The following is a 25607-nucleotide window of genomic DNA, read 5'->3' on the forward strand; positions in this document are numbered from 1 at the left end:
ATTCGAGTTTGGCTGAAGCGGGACAGTGGACAGTACTGGCCCAGCATCTACCACACTGTGTCCTGTGAGTATAATTTCCCTGAAAAAATAAAAATCACATAATTTTTCATCTCAGATATAGTGCGAGCAGGTTTGATGGGAATGATATAGTGAACATCACCAGTTATAAGTGTATATATACCAAAATATAACACTAGCAACCATATCACCTCTTCCTATCTCAGATATATTCCCTGGTGTCTTCAGTTAGTGTGTAAATCTTTAATATGCCGTTGCTCTTTTTGTTTGAGCAGCTTGTCGTGTCAAATTCCAACTGGAGCTGTGTTTGAGAGAAATACATTGAGAACATTAGGAGTGTTAGGAAAAAATAGCTCTGAAACTGTAATTTATATAATTTATAAGTAAAAAAATTTTTTTTTGCCTTTTTTATTAGTTGTAATAACTAATTCGTATTAGTTGATTTTTTTTAAACTTATGTTTATTTAAGCTTTAGTTTTTATTTTCTGCTATTTTTTTCTGTTAGTTGTGAGGGCAACATTTAATTTTTCATTCAAGCTTTTCATCGAATATTTGTTATTTTACATGTAATCTTAGAGCACAAAACCAGTCCAGAAATTGAGATCTTATAAATAAGCTTTCCATTGATGTATGGTTTATTAGGATCTGACAATATTTGACCAAGATATGTATATTTAAATATCTGGAATCTGAGTGCAAAAAAATCGAAATACTGAAAAAAATCCCCTTTAAAGTTGTCCAAATGAATTTTGGACAAAAATAAAAAATTTAAGGTTTGATATATTTATGGTATATTTAATTTTTAGCAAAGCTTAAGTTTTTCATCCCGTATTTTATTTTAAAACTATTTCAATTTAATAAAAAAAACTTTAGTTATTTATTTTACGTTTTTATAAAATAAAAAGGTTTTTTTATGTAATTTAAAAAAAAAATATATTTTTAATAATTTAGTTTTTCAACTTTAAACAAAATCTGTATTTTGAATCATTTTGATGCTAATCATTTAGTAGTAGTTTTATTTTTAGTCAGACACAGATGTTGTTTTGCTGCGGTCAGTAGCACAGATTGATCAGTGATGCAGTAGCTCAAGTCTTTGTGTTTGTGTCCAGCTCCGTGCTCCTGTATGTCATATCACCACGAGAGCAGGCGGATCTTCATAGGCCAGGACAATGGGGCTGTTGTGGTGAGTGTCACTGTGTCGCCCCCCTGAGGGCCAAAGTGCTCCCAAATCCTCTTCATACACTTATATATGTATTGAATAGTTCACTCAAAAATGAACATTTTCACAAAATTGACTTGTGAATTCATGTGATTCCCAACCTTTGCTTTTATCTGTGAATTCCAAAATAAAATGTTGAGCAGAATGTTCATGCAGAAGTCTTTTCTTCTCACTATTTTTTATTTAGATCATAAATATAGAAAAAAATGTAATATTGTGAATGTTTTTTTATTGTAATATATTGTAAAATGTAATTTATCTCTGTGATGCGCAGCTGTATTTCCAGCATCAGTCTTCAGTGTCACATGATCTTCAGAAATCATTCTAGTATGCTGATTTGCTGCTCAAGAAACATTTCTCATTATTATCAGTGTTGAAAACAGTTGTGCTGCATCATATTTTAGTGGAAACCGTGATACTGTAGATTTTCATAGGATTCTTTGATGATTCGAAAGTTCAGAAAAACAGCATTTATTTTGAAATAAAAATATTTTCACATTGAGAATGTCTTGACTGTCACTTTTGATTAATTGAATGCATCCTTAATGAAAAAAAGTATATATATTTTTGTTTAATCATACGACCCTAAACATTTAATCACAATAGATGGTGAAATATGGTGCATAAATAGTATTTTTTTTTGTCCTTTTTGTGTCTTGAGCGCCTGATCAATGTATAAAAAAAAATATCACTCTGTGTCGTTTTGTGTTTCGCAAAATGATGAAAGTCATCTGAGTGTGTGACCACACGCGGTGCATAAGGGGTTAAACTGAGCCATTGTGTCATTTTTGAGGTAATGTTCTTTGTTTCTGTCTTTCAGGAGTTCCTCATCTCAGAAGACTTCAACAAAATGAGCCATGTCAAAACATACCCAGGTAAAACCGTTAGTGTACGAACACACTTTTAGATTTCCCTTCCAGCAGAGCTGAAGTGTGTTTGTTAGACACATGTGCTCTCTGTCCCCTGGGTGTGTGTGTGTTTGTTTCCTTGAGAGAGAAACACACACACACACGGACACACTCTACTTACTCTGGCCCCACCCGAACACTTGAGGATTATTAGTTCTTTCCCAGCATGCCCTGGGGCTCAGAGTCCCGTGTGATCTCTCACTGGACACACACTCACACACAAGATGATAACGAGTGGATGAGTCAGAGCAGTTCTGGAAAGTGTGTCTGGAGAAAACAGGACAATGCCAGGAAAGTGTGTGTGTGTGTGTGTGTGAGACTGTATTCTGACCAATAACTGTAAAACATTGCAGTTTACTTCATGTGTAGGAATTAGTTTGCATTTTGAACTGCATGTGGTATTGTTTCTTTCTGATAAAATGCAGTTATGTTGTTAGTCGCCCTGTTAGCACACACAATGACATCACCAGATAATGACATCGTCCCACAAACATCTCTGTCCGAGGACACCAAGCAGATCACAGAAGTGTGTGTTTGTGTGCTGGATCTTAATGATGTGCAGAACAACAGAGCATGCTCATGTACTATACTGTGTCACACAATGGGAAGGTTTAGACATTTGAGAGTTCATTCAAATGCTGAATGTATTTTTATTTTACAATTAAGCATGCATGCAAATCTTTGCTATTTTAGTACTGTACGTTTACCAATATTTCCAATTAGCTTGTATTTTTAGGATTCTTTTCAATTTTTGTTCAGTTTTTGGCCATTTTTGTATGGGTTGTGTGCTGTTTTTAGTAAAACTTTGGAATAAGTATACATTAGTTAGGGCTACATTAGTTAACATGAACTAAATACTTCATACTTCTAAAAATGTATTAATCTTAGTAAATATTCAATTTAATATTTGCTAATACATTATTAAAATAAAAATGATTGGACTTGATTTAAAATAAATGTTAGTTATGTTAAATAATGTTAATTCATTCTCTGATTGTTATCTAATAGGACTTTTTGTAAATGTTATCATTTTTATAGTGCTATTTAGTTTTGATTTATTTATATTTCAGTTTTAATTCAGTTTAGTTTTAATTTCAGTTATTTTGGTGCTTTACATTTTTCAATTAGTTGCCAAGGCTACATTTCAAATTCCTGTTTAGTTTAATCAACAACAACAAAAAAAAATCAATTCAATTTGATTCAATTCAATTAACAAAAATGTTTTAAAATAGTTTTAATTAACGACAGTTACGAATGTGCAAATGAGGTCATGTGAAAATGTAGCACACTATTTATCATGCATATTTGTGACCCCGGACCACAAAACCCATCATAAGGGTCAATTTCTCAAAATCTCAATTTATACAGCATCTGAAAGCTGAATAATTAAGCTTTTCATTGACGTGTGGTTTGTAAGGATCGGACAATATTTTTGGCACAAAAGAAAAATTGATAATTTTGACAGATACAATGTATTTTTGGCTATTGCTACAAAAATCATTAGGATATTAAGTAAAGATCATGTTCCATGAATATATTTAGTAAATTTCCTACGTTAAATATATCAAAACTTTATTTTTGATTAGTAACATGCATTGCCAAGAATTCATTTGGACAACTTCAAAGGCGATTTTCTCAATATTTCGATTTTTTTTGCACACTCAGATTTTTTTTTCTTTGTCAGATCCTAATAAACCATACATCAATGGAAAGTTTATTTATTCAAATTTCAGATGATGTATACATCTACATTTAGAAAAATTGACACTTAAGATTGGTTGTGTCTTCCATGGTCACATATGCAGTATATACTTTTGAACGTTGATCTTCAGCGTGTGTGTGTGTGTGTGTGTGTGTGGGCATGTTTTTATGACATATCAGGACACAACTCTGTATAATGACATGGGTATGACACAGGTATTACAAGGAAAGGGTGACTTATGAGGACATAACCCATGTCTCCATTTTTGAAAACGCTTATTAATCATACAGAATGAGTTTTTTTGAGGAAGTAAAAATGAACAAAGTTTCCTGTGAGGGTTTGGGTTAGGTGTAGGATTGGTGTAGGGCCATAGAATATACAGTTTCTACATTATAAAAACCATTACACCTATGGGATGTCCCCACTTTTCACAAAAACAAACATATGTGTGTGTGTGTGCAGCTCATCAGAACCGTGTGTCGGACCTCATCTTCTCTCTGGAGAGTCAGTGGCTGATCAGCACAGGTCATGATAAAAGCCTCAGCTGGATGAGCACTCAGAGCGGCTCTATGCTGGGACGGCACAGCTTCGGCTCATGGGCTTCCTGTTTACAGTATCCTTCACGTCAGTCTCTCTCCGAGAAACATTTGAAAGCATTTTTACATTTTAATTCTGATTCTGTTGCTTTGTGCAGTGTTGGAGGTAACATGGCAATCAAATACATTTTTATATTCTTTAAGAGTAACAATGTAATTTTATTTGGAGCAGTGCAATAGTGTAATAACTTTCTATGTGAATATATTTTAAAATTTAATTTGTTTCTGTGATGCGCAGCTGTATTTTCAGCATTAGTCTTCAGTGTCACATGATCTTCAGAAATCATTCTAATATACTGATTTGGTGTTCAAGAAACATTTCTGTTATAAACAGTTGTGCTGCTTCGTGTTTTTGTGGTAACGATGCATTTATTTGATAAGGATTCTTTGATGATTAAAAAGTTAGTAACATTATAAATGCTCTTTGTCATTTTTGATTAATCTAATGTCTTTGCTTTATAGAAGTATAATATCTTTCAAAAGTTTGAATGGTAGCGTAACTCTGAATATACAGTTCAGCTCATGAAGATCTTGTTCCTAAATGTCTTTCAAACATTTGACACCAATAATCTTTCTAAAAAGAATCTAAAATCTGATTAAATCGATTCATTATGCATTTTAATGACCTGACAAATAATTTAATGTTCTAAACTGTCTTCAGGTTTTTGTTATTATTTCTTGACTGCACATAGATATGATAAGGATACCCAGCATGCCTTTGTTGGAGATCATTCAGGTCAGATCACTCTGTTGAAACTGGATGAACAGAGCAGTTCTGTCATTACTACACTAAAGGGACATGAAGGTAAGACGGCATACACCTTTATTATATATCTCGGCTATCATACTGTTCATGTTACTCTATGGACTGTATATTAAGCCTCAATGGAAAGCTGAAATTGTGTTAGTGTTCTGGCATAATCTTTTTTTATTAATCAATAAATACTTTTTTTAGTATCAAAATTAAGTTTCTGTAAAGCTATGCATGTATATATATACATATGCGTGTGTGTGTATGTAACTTTAACTCATTATTTATTCAATTTCTGAGCAATTTATTTGAGTGATTTATAACTTTGAGGACATTCCGAAAGGTCAGGTTAATTTTATTTGTACATAAATACATAATGTTAATAATACCTTAATGCCTTATAGTCAGATTTAGCTCACAGCTTTATCTCTAAACTAGAGCTCGCTTTCACTCAACATTGACACGAGTATATCTAAGTGTCTTTTGTGATGTTCTTCACAGTTTTATGAAAGAAAAGCGACTAATTTAGCATCTGTCTGTCTGTCTTTAGGTAGTGTTGGAGTGTTATACTGGGATCCGGTTCAGAAGTGGCTGTTCTCCGGAGCGTCTGATCACAGTGTGATCATGTGGGACATTGGTGGAAGACAGGGACGCGCATTACTACTGCAGGGACACCAGTGAGAACACACACACACACACACACACACACACACATGTGCTACCAGGCTGCAAATGGAATAGAAACCTAAGACAGAGAACTATTTTTCTATTTTCAGTTCCATTTCTTTAAAATAAATTCTGAAAGTGAATGATTTTCATGACATCCTGTTTCATCACCGGCTGTTGAGCATGTACTGTTCTGACATGTCTCTTTCCACACAATCTGAAGTAGCAATGTAAGACATGACACACTCTCAATCAGTCTTTATTTTAAAATAAAATCTCTTTATGCAAGAAATTTTGATATAAAACCCATATGGGGTTAATTTTGCAATAATGACTGTTTAACTGCACATTTATCTTTTTATTATTTTATAGATGCATGATAAATAAGTAAATCATTGAACATGAATGATTGATCTGAGTTTGATTTATTCTATCATTTGAGATTAAAGAGACTGCAGCGTGCACAAATGTGTGGGATCATTTAATAATTAATACTTTTATTCCGCCAAGATGCATTAATTTGATCAAACAATATTTATAATGTTACAAAAGATTTCCATTTCAAATAAATGCTTTTCTTTTGAACCTTCTGGTCATAAAATAATAAAAAAATAAATAAAAGCTATCACATTTTACCCAAAAATATTTTACAGCACAACATTGATAATAATCCGAAATGTTTTCTTGAGCACGCAGCAAATCAACATATTAGTATGATTTCTGAAGATCATGTGACACTGGAGCAATGATGCTGAAAATACAGCTGTGCATCACAGAAATAAATTATATTTTACAATACATTCAGATAAAAAAAAAACATATTTCAAACCATAATAATATTTAACAATATTACTGTATTTTCTGATTAAATAAATGCAGCATTAGTGAGCATAAAGAGCATAAAAGCCTTAAGAACATTCTCTCTCTGTTTCTGTGTCAGTGAGAAGGTCCAGGCGCTGCAGTATCTTCCTCTGACCCATCAGCTGGTGTCCTGCTCTTCTGATGGAGGAATAACCGTGTGGAACATGGAGACCACACGAGAAGAGGTGCTAAACAATACCAAATTCTTCCTAAATACTAATGTAGTGCAAGCTCCGATAGACTTTCTGGCCCAAGAGGAAGTTGTCTCTCACACGCACTCCAGTATTAGAGCGTATGATTGAATGAGTCCATCTCCAAATTGTCTAATCATGAAGCGGTGACGAACTTTCTGGCCGTCTTCATAGCAACCTCTGCGTCAGTAATCAAAGTCACATCCATCTCCATGGTGAACAGAAAGCGGCTCATACTCGAGATCTCATCTCTCTCTCTTTAACTCTTTCAGGCTCCTCAGTGGCTGGACAGTGACTCCTGTCAGAAATGCAAACAGCCATTTTTTTGGAATGTAAAGCAGATGTGGGACACCAAGACCTTGGGGCTCCGACAGGTACTGAGTGCAACAGTGCGGTCAAAAATCTAAAGATCTGACTGGGTTTCTCCCTCTCTGACGTCATGTCTTCAGAAACATTTTGATGATGGTCTTATTTTAGCCTGTTACGCATCTGCACGTTTTAAAGGAATAGCTCACCTAAAAATGAAAATTTGCTGAAAATTTACTCCGAGATGTAGATGAGTTTGTTTCTTCATCAGATTTGGAGAAATGTAGCATTGTATCACTTGCTCACCGATGGATGCTGTGCAGTGAATGGGTGCCGTCAGAATGAGAGTCCAAACAGCTGATAAAACATCACAAGTAATCCACACTCTACTCCAGTCCAGCAGTTAACATCTTGTAAAGTGAAAAACTGTGTTTGTAAGAAACAAATGCATTATTAAGACATTTTAACCTTAAACCTTCACTTCTGTCCAAAATAATCCGTAATAACGCTTCCTTCCTCTAGTGAGGAAGTCCATCTCTGTTGTCTCTCACATCAAAATCCACCAACATATTTATTTAGGGCCAACTCTTGGTGGTGTGTGTGGATTATTGTGATGTTTTTATCAGCGGTTTGGACTTTCATTCTGACGGCACCCATTCACTGCAGAGCATCCATTGCTGAGACACTGATGTAATGCTACATTTCTCCAAATCTGATCTGATAAATAAACAAATGCATTTACATCTAGGATGAGTAAATTTGCAAAAGATTTTTGGGTGATGCATTCTTTTAAGGATCAGTTTGATGTACTGACTGTACTCATGCCCATGTCATTTCCTGTCCTCAGCATCACTGCAGGAAGTGTGGTAAGGCGATCTGTGGGAAGTGTAGCTCTAAGCGCTCCACGTACCCCATCATGGGCTTTGAGTTCCAGGTGCGCATGTGTGACGACTGCTACGACACAATCAAAGAGGAAGAGTGAGTCCTTGTCCTCTTCTGTTTGCTTCTGTCTTAATACAGCAGATCATTCCTCTTATTCTTGTCTATTTGCATTTGCATGTTGCAGTCGGACTCCTCTGGCTACGTTTCATGAAGGGAAACACAACATCGCTCACATGGACATGGACCCGAGCCGAGGACTGATGGTCACCTGTGGGAGTGATCGAGTTATTAAGGTTTTAATATTTCTTTGTATAAGTGGCATTTCATCATGCAATTTGTGTTATTTCTGCAGTATGGAGTGTGTGTACTAACATTGTTATATGCATAGATTATTTAGATTACTTACTACAATTATCACACTATGAACAGATCACACTGTGTGTAACATGATCATATTCTACAATTCGTACAGAAATAATCTCTCTTCCATGACTTGATTATTTGATTGAACAAGTTTGACAAAATTGCATGAAAAATTGAAAAAAAGAAAATAACTATAATAAAACAAGCTTTTTATTTCAAATGATTTATAATGAAAAATGTGCATTAATTTTCTTGAAATTCAACTCAAATTAAAAAGCGTTTTAATAAATATTTAAATATTGTATAATATAAACTAACTGGAAATAAACTCAGTTTAACTTTACTAAAATTACTTAAAGTAAAATTGAGAAATTGATAAATTTTAAGCTATATAGACGTATTTAACAAAATGACAAAAGAACAATGCAATTACTGAAAGTTAGACAAAATTTTTATTGTATACTGAATATAAAAAAATATAATAAATACTATAATATATGAATAGTACTAAAATAACACTGCTAGTAAGACATTTTAGTGTAATATTAATATTAGAAAAAAATCAAATGAACATTAGAAAGCTGTAGTACTAAAACTGAAATAAAAATGAATAAAGCTATTTAGAACTATTTAAAAAATAATATTTCATAATATAAACAAGATACTCAAATTTAAAGACAAAACCGCACATTTAAATAGGTCATTAAAATATTATTAAATACTATAATCGATTATGAATAATACTCAAATAATACTTCTACTGCGTCACAGTTAGAGTATATTCATATTACCTTTAGCATGAAACATGCAGAACAAATTTGTTAATAAACTCAAAATGAATTCATGATTTGACATTTGTTGTGATTGTGATCCCTGCTGATGATCTGATTGGTCTGTGTGTAGATCTGGGACATGACGCAGGTGGTGGGCAGCAGTGTAGCGACGGGATTCTCTGCTCGCTGATTGGCTGTTTCTGAAGGCTCCGCCCACACTCCACCAACAGAGATCATGGAAGCGCTCACCTACCTGTCTTAACTCTCTCGTCCTTCAGCTGTGGAGTCAACGGACACTTCATCACGGTGTGTGTGAATATGTGTGTGTCGTTGGGATGCTCCTTGATTTTATGAATCAGATGTTCATGTCTCTAATGAGGTATGATGTCCTGGATTTAAGCAAACATGAACTCAAGGTTCTTCTGAAAGCACAACATTTGCGCTCTTTCTCTCTCTCTCTGTGTGTGTGTGTGTGTGTGTGGTGCTTTGTCACAGACTGAAGGTTTCTGCCGTTTTGTATTTCCTTTATCCAGAAGTACCACTCGAACACAGGAAGTACTCCTTCATCACATCCTGTTTCTTCTTCAGCCATCTTTCTTGTTTAGTAACCAGCTCTCTTGTTACCATGGAAATTAGTGTTCCATAGTAACGATGGAACATTCCCGTACAAACTCAGCGTTTTCCCGCTAAAAATGTCACTGCGACCATACAGTGAAGTGAAGATAGAGTTCAAACTAAGAGATGGACAGGTTCAGGTCAGATAGGCGAGGGACATCCATGGAGCATAGTTAATAGTGTTCAGTTGTAAAACACTATTTATAGCACTAATTATTGGTTTTCTGTGATTTAGGGACAAATTATGGTATGGAGGCTTGTTTCCGCCACGGGATACAATTTTTTAAAAAGCAACTTTTCATCTCACAATTCTGCTTTTTTTCTTGCAATTGTGAGTTTGTCTCAGAATTATGTTTTCTGTTTCTGCCCCAACGTAAAAAATGGTAATTGTAACATTTTATCTAACAATTCTGATTTTTTTTTTTCTTGAAAATTCCAAGATATAAACACGTAAATTCTGAGTTTGCATTAATTCTGACTTTTTCTTTGAATTATAAATCTACACCTCACAATTGTTTTTTTCCCCTGCCATTGAATACAAATGGTAATTGTGACTTATATATAAAATTTCTTCAAAGAACTGCAAGAAAAAAGTCAGAATTGTGAGATTTTAAATCAGTATTGTACAGAAAAAAAAATCTGAATTTGTGAGTTAAAAAGTTGCAATGACCTTTTTTCATTCCGTTGTTGAAACAAACTTTTATATTAAATGGATGTTTATCCCAATAATGGTCAGCATTTGTTGATGCTACTCTTTCCATAAACAGGAAGTGAATGAAGACCGAGGCTCCAACAAAGAATCCTAAAATTAGTATTAGAATATCACAACTCTTCTGAATCCATATAATCACTTCTACAAACCAGAATGGACAAAAATGAATAATAAAGATGGTCTTTAAGACCTGTGCGTGATATTAATTGTGCTATATTCCAACACACAGTTTCTTCTCATTAGCATAATATAACGTGCCAGTTTGAAATATGTTTTGCTGATGTCAAAGCTGACAAATAGACGTTAGTCTGGGTAGTTCCGTATTTAATTTTCATTTATGACAAATAAATAAGATATATAAAGCTGATTGTCCAGTGGAAGAAAGGAATTTCTGAGAACAAAACTTTGTGAAAAAAAACCTCCATAAACAAGTTTTTGAAAGTTGTGAAAATTACGATCTAAGTGTGTAAGTCTGTCCCTCACAGATTTATTTAATATGGCACCTAACCTGACTAGGTTGGTATATGCAAATTGAAATTGACGCACAGCTCACAACTAACGTCAAATTGGCCAATGAGAAGAGAGAACTCTAACCTGTTTACAAACATTATAACTGACCAGCGCTGTTTGTTTTACTTTCGTTCTTTCTTTCTCTCAGTCGTTTTCCCTCGTTGATTGTGTCTCCGAGTTCTCTGTTCCTTGCACTGAATTGCACTGTGTGTGTGTGTGTGTGTGTGTGTGTGTGTGTGTTCCTGATCTGATGGTACAATCGGCATCTGTGCGAGTGTTTGCATTAAATGGCTTTTTTTGTTAATTTCAATATACATCCCATTCTGAGCTTTGTAAGATTTTGTAGCTGATTTTCCTCAAAATCCAAAAGGGTGTGAATGTAAGAAGAGCTGTTGAATGCAGTGATCTGACAGAAAGCAGGTTTTCTATGATGTCGTTGTTGTGTGTGACATCATTTTTGTGTCGTTTAATTTGAAAGATACTGATGACGATTGTAATTTCTCATCAGGGAACTGAGGGAGTACTATTTTCTTTGTTTCGTTCATTCTTTTTCCTTCATTTACCTTAAAAAAACGTGCTGCGAGTAAAGGGTGAATCTCGCGAAATTTGACTAGAATGTTGTAAGATTCATCCCAATTTACTTTTGAATTATTGCTCTTATGTGTCTTAACATCTGTTTTACTGAAACTGACACTTCAGGGAGTCACACCGGTTCAGTTTAACCTCCATGTAAAATCACACAAACTGTTTTCTTTATCTTCAGGCGTTAAAATATTGTAAAGTTCAACATGCTTCTAATGATCGAACCCTAAAACTGTAAATAATGACTTTGAGACCTGTTTTTCTATGTGCTTTTTTCTAAAGCTTACTTTGTTTCGGTAGTTCAGTAAAGAAGTATTATTCTCTCTATGTATACAAAGTTGAGTTCAAACATCTGTATTTTTCATATAAAACTTCTGCCGCTAATATGAAACCTGATGACTAGTTTCAGTCAGATTGAACAAAATATTACAATAAAGATCTGAGCTGTATCTCATGCGAGAGATATAGTTATTCTGGACATTTAAATTGCATGTTAAAGGTGTTTTTCCTTACTTTTTTTTAACACTTGGTAAATTCTAAGGGAAATGGTGATGGAAAATTGTAAAGCATTAAAAACATTATATTGCATTGCTTTCAAAACTGATAATGGAAAACTGGTAAATATTATGAGATGGGAGGAAAAATTATATTTTTATGTTTTTGGAGTGAACGCAACAGTTCTTGGGGGAACATAAGTTTTGCAAACAAATGCAAAACGCACAATATAATTTTACAGTAAAAATGAAACTCTTAGTAATTGCCATTAAAATATAACAATGCAATATATATATCTTATATATCTTAATATATGTATATAGTGTGTGTGTGTTTGTGCACCACACACACCAGTGTTATTTTAGGATCTTTGAGCTATTATTATAGTTTTATTAAAATTTAGAATATTTTTTTGCTTTGAAGTTATAAAAGGTTATTTCTGTATTCTTGCCTTTATATATATCATTTTCACTTAATAAAAAAATTCTAATGATTTCTTACAAACTTGGAAAATACTTTTTAAAATACTTTTTATATTTTATTTCAGATAATGTTTATTATTTTTTCCAAGTAATATTTTTGTTAAACATAATAACCCTGACATACACCAACACACCTTCAAAGACATTTATTAAAGTGTCAAAGTACACTCATAATTAATTATTAATAACCCAGTATATATATGTAGAAATGTAATCAAAGGTTACTATCAGAACAAATACATAAAAAAAATAAAATAAAATAAAAAACTCCACATCACTTCCTCATTTCCTCATGAAGAAACATCCAATCACAGAGCTACAGACACAGGAAGTGTCCTTTTCACCCAGATTCCTGTGCTGCACCACGTGATTGGCTGAGAGTGAGTGATTGACAGCTGGGGTGACTCCGGTCAGAACGGGTTCCCACCTGATTGACCTGATTCGCTGGAGTCACCGACACAGTGAGAGTGAAGATGCACTGTGATTGGCTGAGAGATTGATCACATGGTGTCAGAACGAGCTGTTGGAAAAGAGCGATTCCTGCGTTTCATTTGACCAATGACAGGAGAGAACTGAAATCTAGAACAGGAATATGCAGGAAGTAGTCATTGAGGTGCAAAAGGCTTAAACATATTCACACCTTCAAACTTTCAATTTAATCTACAGCTAAAAGTCTGTTGTGAGACACTGGGAGTGAGTACATTCACACGGCTTTAAGGGTGAGACTAAAGTGTCTAAACTTTTTTTAATATTTTGTTTATTACTGGTCTCCATCTATTTAATATGCAGTTTCTTTATTGAGGCTGGAAGCTGGAAGCCAGATCCTCCATGATGCTCATGAATTTCTGATCTTCCAGCTGTGAACTGTGCGTCCAGGCCAAGGGAAGATGAGCCGACACCATCTGCCGATCTAATGCATGTAAAACACAAAGACAAAAGGAGGATTAACACATTAAATCATCTGGAGAAATAATTCCTATTACCTATAGAATCAATAGAGAGCAGGTGTTAATTGATTAAATATGCCTCTGTAGAAGCCATATGTCTGATTTCCACCCAATTCACTACGCATCGTCCTCCAGGAAGACCACCAATCAGAGGAGTCACTGTTACCATTGAAATGACAAGATCACAAACCATGTGTGTATGCTGTTGCCAAGTAACTTTTTATGTCTTCTTATCATAAAACCAAGATACACTAGAAATCAGAACTGTACTGGCGCACAACTTGGGGTTTTGCAAGTTCTGAATACATGGCTACATATGTGCATGAGATATTCACATAAAAAAAAAAAAAAAAAAGACGGTATTTTTCTGATTTATTATTGCTTATGATAAATCCAAAATCCTCTTTGTAACAATTTTTTAATCTATTCTTAAAATATATGCAAATATCTGATTTCTCATTAGCATATTTTAATTTCTTAATGTACTGTGATTCATCGGCTGGGTATAAGTATGGTGATATCTTATTTACCAGTCGTCTGGCCTCAAAGTCAGAGTAGTGACTGTTTGCTCTTTTTGTTTTTCCCCAATCCCAGAAGGTCATAAGGTTACCGTGAGTTCACTCCAGCCGTGTCTGGTACAGAAGCTCCGCCCACTCTCTTTTCCCTTTCTTGATCTCACTCTTTTCTTCTCCTTTCATCCTCCTCTCGCTATGCTCTGTTCCTCTCTTTCATCACTCACTGTATTCTCCTCCTCGTCTCGCTACTGCTCTTGTTTTTCATCAGTGTCTTTCACACATTCTCTGTCTCCTGAAAGGTGCACTTGTTTCATATGGAAACAGATGGATGCCTTATTGGAGAAGACAGAGAGAAAGACTGCAGCTCGGTTCCAAAAGCTTGAGCGCTGCCTTTTAAGGGAGCATCCTAACTGACATGGAGCCTAATAAGTGAATGATCACGTTATTATCTTGTATTTGCAAGTTATATTAAACATAATGCGAGTTTACATTTTGCAATTATGCCTTTTTTTCTTTTCTTTTTTTAAGTCTGAGTGTACACATTTTTCAAGAATTCAGGTTCTCCACCTCTGTTCTTTTTTTTTTTTTGGTCTCACAATTATGTGGACATCTCGTAATTCTGACATTTTGCAGAATTCTATTTTACATTTCCCAATTCTCACTTTTTTCCTCAGAATTCTGTTTACATCTTTGCAATTATTATATATATATATATATATATATATATATATATATATATATATATATATATATATATATATATATATATATATATAATTTTTTTTTTTTTTTTTCAAATTCAAATTTTACATCTCACAATTCTGCCTTTTTTCTAAGAATTCTAAATTTACATATAGTAGTTCTGAATTTTCAGCTCGGATGGGTTGGGTCAGCAGTCTGACATTTGTTTAGGGAAAAATAGGATGTACTGAGAAAAAAGTTAAAACTGCAAGGTGTAAACTCAAAATATGAGTTTATAAATTGCAATTGCAAGATAAAAGCTCAATTCTGAGAAAAACTGAATTTAGATGAGTGAAAATTACATTTATAGTTTTCTTTCATTGTGAAAATAAGCTTCCATAACATATTTTAAGATGCATAACATGCACAAATATTGTGTAAAATAATAATTTCTAATTACAGATGTTTTATTCATAATTTTCTGTACAAGTATATTTATATCAGAATTTTCCAAACAATCTTGGATTAATTTTCTCACCTAAATTATTGCAATGCATTCATGCAGTCTCTGAGAACGGTGCAATGCTGCCTTAATATTTAACAAAAGAGTGAACAATTTAATACCTAAAAACTAATTTTTAAATGCTGCTTTATATAATATAAAAAATTCATAATGCACTTTTATACAAATTAGAGTATACTTTAGCAACATGTTAATGCTGCTCTGTTGTGGTTTCAACATTTTTATGACACATGCTGTTGCTTTCGGTCACTGATGAGATTTCATTTGCTCCCTATGTGGACAGCAAGGCGGCTCACATGGTTTTGGAGCACAGCCAGTGTGTGTGTGCGTGCTTGTGTGGGTGTGTGTTTGCTCACCCTGAAAAAAACGCCCGCTGGGATTCTTGACCGCCGCCTCGGACACAGCGAGCCACACGACCGTATCGGCCCCTTGCTCCGGTGTCCGCAAACGCTCCTTCATAGAGCTGTGGAAATCAGGCATCGCATTCGCAATGACTAAAGAATGAGATTCAAGACACAAGCAAATAAGTCTGAATAAACGTTAATGAAAAATTTGCATTTATGCATTTGGCAGATGCTTTTATCCAATGCATTCAGTGTATGCGTATCAAATCAACATTCAAACTTGTATGTCTGACGGAAACTGCATGTTTTAGGAGATGTATTTCTTTACCACTTTTAATCACATTTTTTACCATGTAGCTTTTTGAAAATGCATCTATATGCATGGTTTAAATTTATGATATAAAAACTGCAGTTACTCGGCGTGTCGACCCATCCAGGGTGCATCACAGAGAAGTGGATATTGGGGTGAGCTTTAGCAAACTGCTCCGTCATCACCATCTGCTGCCTCTGAAACACAAAGAAAAAAGGACACAGAAGTCATTTCTGATAGCACGAGAATCACTAACATTATAAACAACTAGAAGTCAGGGAAACAGTAAAGTCTTGCATATTTCTTTACAGTAATTTTACACTACTGTTCAAAAGTTTGGGGTCAGTAGGATGTTTTGGGGGACAGAAATTAGTACTTTTATTCAGCAAGGGTACATTCAGTTAAATTCTATTCTTTTCATTAAAGAATCCTGAAAATAAATGTATCACGGTTTCCACAAAAATATGAAGCAGCATAACAACATTGATGATAATCGCAAATGTTTCTTGAGTGGCAAATTCTGAAGGATCACGTGACACTGAAGACTAGACTAATGATCTTGAAAATTCAGCTCCACATCACAGAAATAAATTACATTTCAACATATATTCACATAGAAAACAGATATTTTAATTTAGAAATATATTTCACAATTATTCTGTTTTTACTGAAATTGTAACCAAATAAATGCAGCCTTGAAGAGACTTTGATAAGAATTTTATAACATTAATGATTAAACTAGAATATGGCATCATAAATAGATTTTCTGTACAGTCGGTGGACACAAGCTGTTTTTCGACTCTCTATGTGTAAGTAAATATACCTTGTTCTGTGCGTACACCATAGTGCCGTCATATCTGCCCCTCTGAGACTGCAGGTTTCCTGTTCGCAGTTTCTGCACCAGCATCCCACCGGATGATACTGTGATCTGAAGGAGAGGAGAGAGATGCTGACCATCTGACCTCCGTCTGTCGCTCTCAGTCTCTGGTTTACTCACCACTCTGGGCTCAGGGCTCTTCTCCAGCAGAGGAATGAGGCTCTTGATGAGGATGTACACGGCTGACGAACACAACAGGGACATCAGGTCAAGACCGTCTGCTAAGGCACCTAGCGCTGAGGAGCTGGTTTTGTTTGTTTGTTTGTTTGCTCACTTACCCAGAGAGTTGCTTACAAAGCTTTTCTCCAAACCCTCATCATTCACCTCCCTCTTAGCCATCATACAGCCGGCGTTATTGATCTGTCACAGAAAACCAATCAAACAACCGAATATTAATTCCTTCAGTTGACTGCTAATGCCATTCAAAAGTATTATTGAAGTATTATAACACACATCTGGGGTCAGTAAAAATATACGTAAAAAAAAAAAAAAGAGAGAAGTATCTCATGCTCAACAAGGCTGCTTTTATTTGATCAAAAATAGGGTAAAATTTTGATTTTTTGATTTTAATATACTTTCAAATGTAATTTATTTCTGTGATGTGCAGCTGTATTTTCAGCATCCTTCCTCCAGGCTTCAGTGTCACATGATCTTCAGAAATCATGAAAATATGACGATTTACTGCCCAAGAAACATTTCTGATTATCATCCATATTGAATACAGTTGTGCTGCTTCATATTATTGTGGAAACTGTACAGAATTTTAGTATTTGATCAAAAAAATCTAAATCTAATAGAAATCAATCTTTTGTAACAATACAAATGTCTTTAACGTCACCTTTGAGCAATATAATGTTCTTACTGAATCAATTTCGAATGAAATATAATTAAAATTCTTACTGACCTCAAACGTTTGAGCAACAGTGTTTAGGCAGAATTAAAGCCTCACCAGGACATTGAGAGTTTTGTACTTTTTCTTAAAAGACTCTGCAAACTCCCACACCTTCTTGGTCTCAGTAAGATCCAAAATATGCACATAGATTTCCTGCAGCCAGACACAGAGGCCAAAGGTCATGTATTTTACTAGCCCTTGCATGAGAAACAGATGTTTCCAGACAGCGTGTATAGATAAACGGGTCATTTCAATGGAGTTTTGCACAAATGGAAACTTGCAAACTACTTCATTATTCTTTATCAAGCAGCTGCTTTCTCATTTTTACTGCAGGTTCAGTGGTGGAAGCCATCTTTGTTAGCACCACCAGCTGTCCAGCTCCTTTAACTACTAAACTGCAGGCCAACAATCCCAGTCATTCCAATATCAACTCATACTTTGTTTCCAGACTCCTTGACGATCTCTGCTCTGGCTTCTTCTGCTTTGTCCTTGTTCCTGCAGACCATGTGGATGGTACCACCTTGAATTAGAGGGACAACAGAGGTTACATTTCGACTGGAATGTCATTGCTTTAGATAAATGCAAAGACTCAGACAAATAATATGAGGTGAAATGCATAATTTAGATAAATGCTGAGCACAAGTAAAGCAAAATTGAAGAAATGTGAAGAAACGTCTTGCGTAATCACCACCAACCACTGTTGATTTTCTCCAACACGCACCTTTCTTGGCGATGGCCATGGCAGTGGCTTTCCCGATCCCGCTGTTCGCTCCAGTGATCATGAAGGATCGGCCAGCCATTGACGTCTCCAGGTCCTTCTCAACAAAGTTTTTAGAGGCTGACAGAAATCCCCCCCTGAGACACACACATTTAATTAGTCTTGAGATGTCACAGGGTTACCTTTGCACGCTCTTCTCAAAACACTGCTAAATAGTTCAGTTAACTAATGAGTTCACTTTTTGCATGCTTTGAACTGTTTGACATCAAACTATTTTAAGATGAAGGACGTGGCAATGGAAGAACCCAGCTAACAACAACAAAAAAAATGTTCAAAGAACTTTTTGCTGATGTTCCAATTAAGTTATGACTATTCTAAATGTTCTCTAAACATTAAACATTCATGGCAATGTGAACATAAAAGGAACATTCAATTGGATAATTTTACAAACATTACGTCAATGCTACTTCTGAATGTTCTCTTAAACAAGCAGCAACACTTAAAAAAAAAGTTAGATGAGCATTCAACTTAAACATCTCAGAAAAAAAAAATCCATAAACTATGTACAGTTAAGGTTTTTGTGCTAAGATTTTGAGAACATTAATAAAGAAAACATGGAATAAAACATGGAAATATTTCCAGATGTTCTTGGAATATTCAAAAATCAATTAGAATATTCAAAAGCAATAAGAAGTAAACGTTTAATTAAAGATTTTCTGAAATTCTGAGAACATTTCCTGTGAGCTGGGAATGTGTTCCAATGTAGAATTTTGTAGGATACCAAATTAGGTTCTGTATTCGTTCGCCACTTAACGTCCAGAAACTGCTCAAGATGCTCTGTCCTAATGTGTCAGTTTGCGTCATCGCTTAGCTAATGAGAGCGGACTATGCGTCCTCTGATGGCACCGCTCCTGACCCGATCTCAAAGACTGGCTTTGTCCACGCGTGCCAGGCCAGGCGGAGAGCTTTTCTCGGTAAATGCATGCCCTGTTAAGGGTGATGTGTGGTCTATTATGGGACGTGAGAGGTCGAGCCGGGTGAAAATGTATTAGGAGGAAAAAACTGAGATGTAGATAAACAACAGACGTGAGGCGAGACAGTTTTGAGTGTTTTTCTGACCCCCTAGAATTTATAAGACCGTATATGAAATTGAATTTTAAAAAGCCACAAGCGTTAGTGTGTTGACAATGAGCTCGAAAAAAATAAAAATAATATATATAGGCTACATAAATATATATATAGCCTAGTCTAAAAAAAAAATATTAGCCTTTGACCCATACCATAATTTATGTTTTCACTGTGTTTCACAAATAATTATGTTCCTGTTTTTAAGTAAAAAAAAAGAAAAAAAAAAAAAATATATATATATATATATATATATATATATATATATTGTATAATTTAATAATTTTTCTTTCATATCAGGATTAGGTACTAGATCTAAATATTTCTACATGGGAGTAAAAATCTAAGTAGGCCTGCGGACAAATGCTGGACATTTTGAATATTTTGATTAATTAAAATAAAAATAATAATTATAAAATTCACGGTCAGAACTTTTTCTTACTTGTTTTATCAGCCCCCATCACACCTAATCTTTAATTAAAAACTCCGATAAATGAGGACTAATAAATGCATGATTCATATTTTAATGTACAAAAATATGCTTTAAAAATGTATAAAATAAGAGAGAAAAAGATCAGACTTAAATCTGACCCATGCGATATTTAACATAATTATTGATGTTTAATTTTATTTATTCATTGAATGTGCATTATGTTTGTTAATGTTGTAATAAGGTGTTGTGATATTTCTGAAGCAGTGCAGCTCTTACTTGGTGAATTCGGTGAGTCCTTTGAGGAACCATGCTGAGTTCCGGTACAGAGACATCCTCACACCCGCGCTGTCGCTCAGGTCGCCCGCTGTGCTCGCGGAGGCTCGCCGGTGCTTTTAACCGGTACCGGGGGTCACATGAGTGCTCGTAGATCCACGCCACTCACCGATGGCCAACACTGTCTGCCCTCTCCCGGTGATAATAGACACAACACGCCTCAGACTGACAGACCTCTGACACAATTATTATGTGTGTCTGCTTTAGTTGACAATCTGATAATAGTTGAAAATATATAAGATCTTCTATTTAATGACAGTTATGCAATATAAATAATACTAGTACAACAATTACATATTATTGCTTAGAGGCAATAATCAGATTCAGTACCTATGGCGTCTTTTCAGGCTTTTGCGCATGCGTTAAAATCTTAAGCGTTAATAAACTACTAGACTGTAATCCAGGTAGTTCGCTTAAATTGGTTGTTTAATAAGCTCAACTAATTAAAAGCGATTTGATTGACAGCTGGTTCGTGAGGCAAAGTTGGTTAAAATGAGGAGATGTGACATTTGGTATGACGGATTTTATGCTTATGAATATATTAGTATAATAATTATTAACAGGAAGAATAAAAATCAAAGGATGCATTTAACATGGGTAATAAATCAAATTCATATATATAACATTTATAGTGATTAATATGTTGATAGTCTTTATATAGTTTTTTTATGGTTTGGTCACAAGGGAGTGAGCCATAACGAATTAATAATTATGACATTTATGAATTATGAATTATTGCAGCGGAACGAATGTCCTCGCTACACCTGACCAGGTAAAGCCAGCAGGTGTGAGGCAGATACAGACGCGCGCGGATCTCTGCCCCGCCCCCCGCTGTCCGTGCGCGCCTGTGATTGGTCCACACCTGTGCGCTAGCAGAAACCCCGCGACACCGGGGCGAGGTGAGACTGTCCCGGCTGAACTCTGGACATGACCCCTCGCGCGCGGAGCTCCACGCAGAGACTCGTTTAGGATCTGAAGGAGTCTGGAGTCTCAGGATGGTGAGCTGCTCTCCATGTTCTTCTGTCTTCTTTAATGTTGCTTCAGTTTTCTCGTGTTAACATCATCAGCTCAAACCTATTAAGATACGGATCCGAGTGTCAGACCGAGGTCAGATAGAGCTTTGTGTTTTGTTTTCTCTTCTGTAGAGCTGTTTGTCTGAGATCTGTCCTTATATTTGACCCTTTGTTATGTTCTACTGCACACACACACACACACACTGTTCTTCTGCTGATAAGAGGAACATTTGTATTTCTCCTTGTGTCAGAAAGACAAAGGTGCATCTGTTGCTTTTATCTCTTTTCTTGGTTAAATGCATTAACATAAATGCAGTTTCATGTTCACATTTCCAGTATAAATGCATGACTGTGTCAATGTAAACTATACTTCGCTTCAGGACATTATTAAATGGGAAATAATTTATGCAGTAATTTTATAGACTAAACAAACACATGCTTTTATTAGTTATGAGTTGTAGTGTAGTAGTTACTTTGACTGTATGCACTGACAGATGTATTTAGGGTAAACATTTCAGCAAGCATGAGTTTCCTGAGAATTTAACCCATGACCTTGACATTACTTAAGCTTTTTTACCTGCCTATATTTTATTTTATTATTATTTTTTATTATTATTATCAGATTTTAGGTTATAAAAATGTATACGAATACTATTTATTATGTAGTAATTTTTTTAAAATATAATTGGTGACTTTTTTTAGTTTTCCACCTTTTTTGATGTTCATTTCAAATGTTCCTGAATTAAAATTATTGCTTTTAAATATAGCAATTAGAATTAAGTTCATGTCACACTGCTGTATTTGTGTGTTCGTTTTATTTAATATTGATAAATTGTAAAATATTGTAAAAGTATTGCAATTATTATAATTGATTAAGGTTTTTTTTAAATGTTCTTACTTGTGAGTTCGCTAATTGATGCTGATGTCAATTTTTATATATATATATATATATATATATATATATATATATATATATATATATATATATATATATATATATTTATTAAATAGCTATTATTTGACATATGGCAAATACTTTATGTAGTGTATTTCATATTTACAAAATTGCTTTATTTATAAAGGTCCAAGGCATGTCCTAATTTAACTAGGTAAGCATGTGTGTGTGTGTGTGTGTGTGTGTGTGTGAGAGAGAGAGAGAGAGAGAGTATGAGTGTGTGTGTATGTGTTTGGTGGCAACAGTGATGCTGGCTCCTGGCAACAGGCCTAAAATATCAAACACAGATTCCCACTGGGGTCTCGGTGAAGAGTCTTACGTTCATCACAGATTCTCTGGGTTTTTAATTTATCTGGAAGATACTGATAGTATGTGCTGCTGGAAATTTGTGTGTGTGTGTGTAAGAGAGAGCACACAGGTTCCCCATTATTACTCCTAGTTATACTTTAACTGCGATAGGCCTGCGTTGTTTGACTTTCCGACCATGACAAAGCATGCAGTATTTTACATGTGTGTGTTCTGTGTTGTATTCAGGTCAATACTTCACATAGATTTAGATGTGTAAATGTGTATCACATAGTTCATCACATTCCCAAAAGCAGCTTAATGAAGCTTTCCGACATTTTTAGGACAAATGAATTTGTGTGTCTGCTGTAGATGCGTTTCTTGCTGCTGTTCAGTCGTCAGGGGAAACTCCGGCTGCAGAAATGGTTCACGGCTCTCAGCGATCGCGACAAGAAAAAGATCATAAGAGACGTTACACAAATGGTGCTGGTGCGACCGCCGAAGTCCTGCAACTTCCTGCAGTGGAGGGATCTGAAGATCGTCTACAGGAGGTCAGAGGTCACCTTCTTATCGCATGTGCTTTCATCTGCATTGCAATGCTTTCTGTAACTTTCCGACTCTGTCGCTCTCTCACACAGAATAATTTAACTCGACCTTTGACGCAAGTTAATGATCAGCCAACAAGCCCTAAAGCATTATGGGGCATTTACAGTCCGTCTGCATGCACCTTTTTAGATCTTTACACATTAAAGTATAATAATTTGGCATACTCAGAAGATACTAAGATTACTAGAACATTTGCATGTTGAATTATGACCTGCAGAGCAATTGTATTTGAAGTTCATATGATTCCTTTTCTTAAAATGGTTTATTAGAAAGCTCTATTCAACTCAAAATGGTTCCTTATTTGAAGACGAAAAGCTTCTGAAAAGAACCAGAGCAAAATATGTACTTTTATGATCCTGGTTCAGCCGGTGGTTGTGTGTTATTGTATTTAAAAACATGAAGTCACTCAGAGCCGCTTGAAACCCAGTGACTTTGACCTCTGACCTCTGTCCTGCAGGTATGCAAGTCTGTATTTCTGTTGTGGTTTGGAGCAAGGAGACAATGAACTGCTCACACTGGAGCTTCTGCACAGATACGTCGAGCTGCTGGATCAGTACTTTGGCAATGTAAGGTTAAAAAACTATAGATATTCATACTTTTAATCAGCAAGGATGCATTAAATTTATCAAAAAAGACAATAGTTATAGTTAATAGTAAAAAGAAAATAGTTATATAAAATATATTATTGTACTATATATATATATATATATATATGTGTGTGTGTGTGTGTGTGTGTGTGTGTAATTTATTTATTTATTTTAAATAAATGCTGTGTGGTTCTATTCACCAAATTATCCTGTTCAATAAAATATTTCACAGTTTACAAAAAATATTAAGTAAAACATCTTTTTTAACATTTATAGTAATAAGAAATGCTTCTTAAGCACTATGTTAGCATGATTTCTGAAGGATCATGTGATGGTGAAGATTGGAGTAATGATGCTGAAAATTTAGCATTGCATCACAAAAATAAATTACAAGTTAAAATATATTCAAATAGAAAATGCTTACTTTAAATTCGAATAATATCTTACAATTTTTGCTGTTTTTATCGTATTTCTGGTCAAATACATGCAGCCTTGGTAAGCAAAATAGACTAATCTAAAGCATTATAAAAATCTCCCGATCTCAAACTTTTGAACAGTGTGGCATATATATGACATATATTATAACATAACGTGTGGCATATATAGAATATTATTACTCATCCTCTTGTAAGACTTTAAAGAGCATGTTAATGTGTTTTCTGAATGGTGTGAGGCATGTTTTTATGTTTTTGGCATCTAGATCTGTTTGCATGTTTTGCAGGTGTGTGAATTAGATATTATTTTTAACTTCGAGAAGGCATACTTTATCCTGGATGAGTTTATTATTGGTGGAGAGGTGCAGGAGACATCCAAAGCATCTGTGGCCAAATCAATGGAGGAGGCGGATTCTCTTCAGGAGGTGAAACACACACACACACACACATACACACACACACACACACACACACACACACAAGCTTGCTGAGCTGGTGATTCATCATGTTCTTCAACCTGATCCCGATTTTCAAATAAATGATTACAGAAGCATTCATGAATGTTATAAACTCATGAATTTATGTATTTAATTCTTACACTGGTCAAATATAACTCAGAGACATTGTGTTTTGTCCTCATCTTTTGACAGACGATGGAGGAGTATGTAAACAAACCCACATACTGAAGAAACATGTTCAGATCAACACAGCCATCACCTCACTCCTCAAAGACACAACAGCAAGAACTTCAAATGCTGAATGTATTTAATTGAGCTTCCATACAGAGTCACAACACTGAAGTAGCAACACTTTGCATTAGTAAGCATTTTAAACTACTTTTGAGATAGTGAGAATACTATTCTTAAATTATAGGAGTTTAATAGGTAGGACATTTGGTTTTTGACAATCAGGAAGAGATACACTCATGTACACTAATGGAGTCAGTGTGTATATATATATATATTTTAAATAGACATATACTTTCATTAATCAAAGACGCATTAAATTGATCAAACAAAGACATTCAAAATGTTAAAAAGATTTCAAATAAATGTAGTTTTTGATTTCCGAAAGATCATGTGACACTGAAGACCTGAGTAATGATGCTGAAAATGCAGAAATAATTAATTTTTTAAAATATGTTCAAATAGAAATGTTATTTTAAATTGTAATATTTCTCAATATTATGGTTTTTACAGTAGTGTAATTGTGGGATATTTGAATACTCTGTGAAATTACCCCTCTGGTTTCTGTTCATTGTGCTGTTAATTTTATTTTGATGTAATTTTTATTTTGTGCAGAGTTATTGACCCATTTGTTTTAATTAAATAATAAAATGCATTTTAATAACAATTTAGACTTTTTTTGAGAATGTATGAATTGCAGCAGCACTAATG

At 34.7% G+C, this 25607-nt stretch overlaps 3 protein-coding genes across 3 annotated transcripts in view; 2 read left to right on the top strand and 1 right to left on the bottom strand.

Annotated features, from left to right (window-relative positions):
• LOC113114721 (WD repeat and FYVE domain-containing protein 1-like) overlaps window positions 1-12138 on the top strand; it is a 14108-nt gene extending 1970 nt beyond the window's left edge. Inside the window, exons 2-12 of the mRNA XM_026281656.1 lie at window positions 1-64; window positions 1128-1201; window positions 2058-2112; window positions 4310-4460; window positions 5136-5248; window positions 5745-5871; window positions 6801-6906; window positions 7185-7286; window positions 8066-8196; window positions 8285-8393; window positions 9367-12138. The exon at window positions 1-64 is cut by the window's left edge and continues 4 nt beyond it. Of these exons, the coding sequence (XP_026137441.1) occupies window positions 1-64; window positions 1128-1201; window positions 2058-2112; window positions 4310-4460; window positions 5136-5248; window positions 5745-5871; window positions 6801-6906; window positions 7185-7286; window positions 8066-8196; window positions 8285-8393; window positions 9367-9426 (1092 nt within the window). The 3' untranslated portion in view covers window positions 9427-12138. The remainder of the gene's footprint in view (window positions 65-1127; window positions 1202-2057; window positions 2113-4309; window positions 4461-5135; window positions 5249-5744; window positions 5872-6800; window positions 6907-7184; window positions 7287-8065; window positions 8197-8284; window positions 8394-9366) is intronic.
• A 625-nt stretch (window positions 12139-12763) lies between these two features.
• On the bottom strand, window positions 12764-20450 carry LOC113114722 (dehydrogenase/reductase SDR family member 12-like). Its single transcript, XM_026281657.1, has 10 exons — window positions 20274-20450; window positions 18443-18576; window positions 18159-18241; window positions 17779-17874; window positions 17108-17189; window positions 16950-17011; window positions 16776-16880; window positions 16059-16149; window positions 15655-15792; window positions 12764-13542 (listed from the first exon to the last, which is right to left on the bottom strand). The coding sequence occupies exons 1-10, from the start codon at window positions 20327-20329 to the stop codon at window positions 13427-13429; spliced, it is 963 nt and encodes a 320-aa protein (XP_026137442.1). The 5' UTR covers window positions 20330-20450; the 3' UTR covers window positions 12764-13426.
• A 119-nt stretch (window positions 20451-20569) lies between these two features.
• ap1s3a (adaptor related protein complex 1 subunit sigma 3a) lies at window positions 20570-25580 on the top strand. Its single transcript, XM_026281659.1, has 5 exons — window positions 20570-21328; window positions 22956-23134; window positions 23647-23755; window positions 24498-24635; window positions 24861-25580. Exons 1-5 carry the CDS (start codon window positions 21326-21328, stop codon window positions 24894-24896), a joined length of 465 nt encoding a protein of 154 aa, XP_026137444.1. The 5' UTR covers window positions 20570-21325; the 3' UTR covers window positions 24897-25580.
• The last annotated feature ends 27 nt before the right edge of the window (window positions 25581-25607 follow it).

The sequence above is a fragment of the Carassius auratus genome, chromosome 15 (genome assembly GCF_003368295.1).
Source record: "Carassius auratus strain Wakin chromosome 15, ASM336829v1, whole genome shotgun sequence".
Taxonomy (NCBI): Eukaryota; Metazoa; Chordata; class Actinopteri; order Cypriniformes; family Cyprinidae; genus Carassius; species Carassius auratus.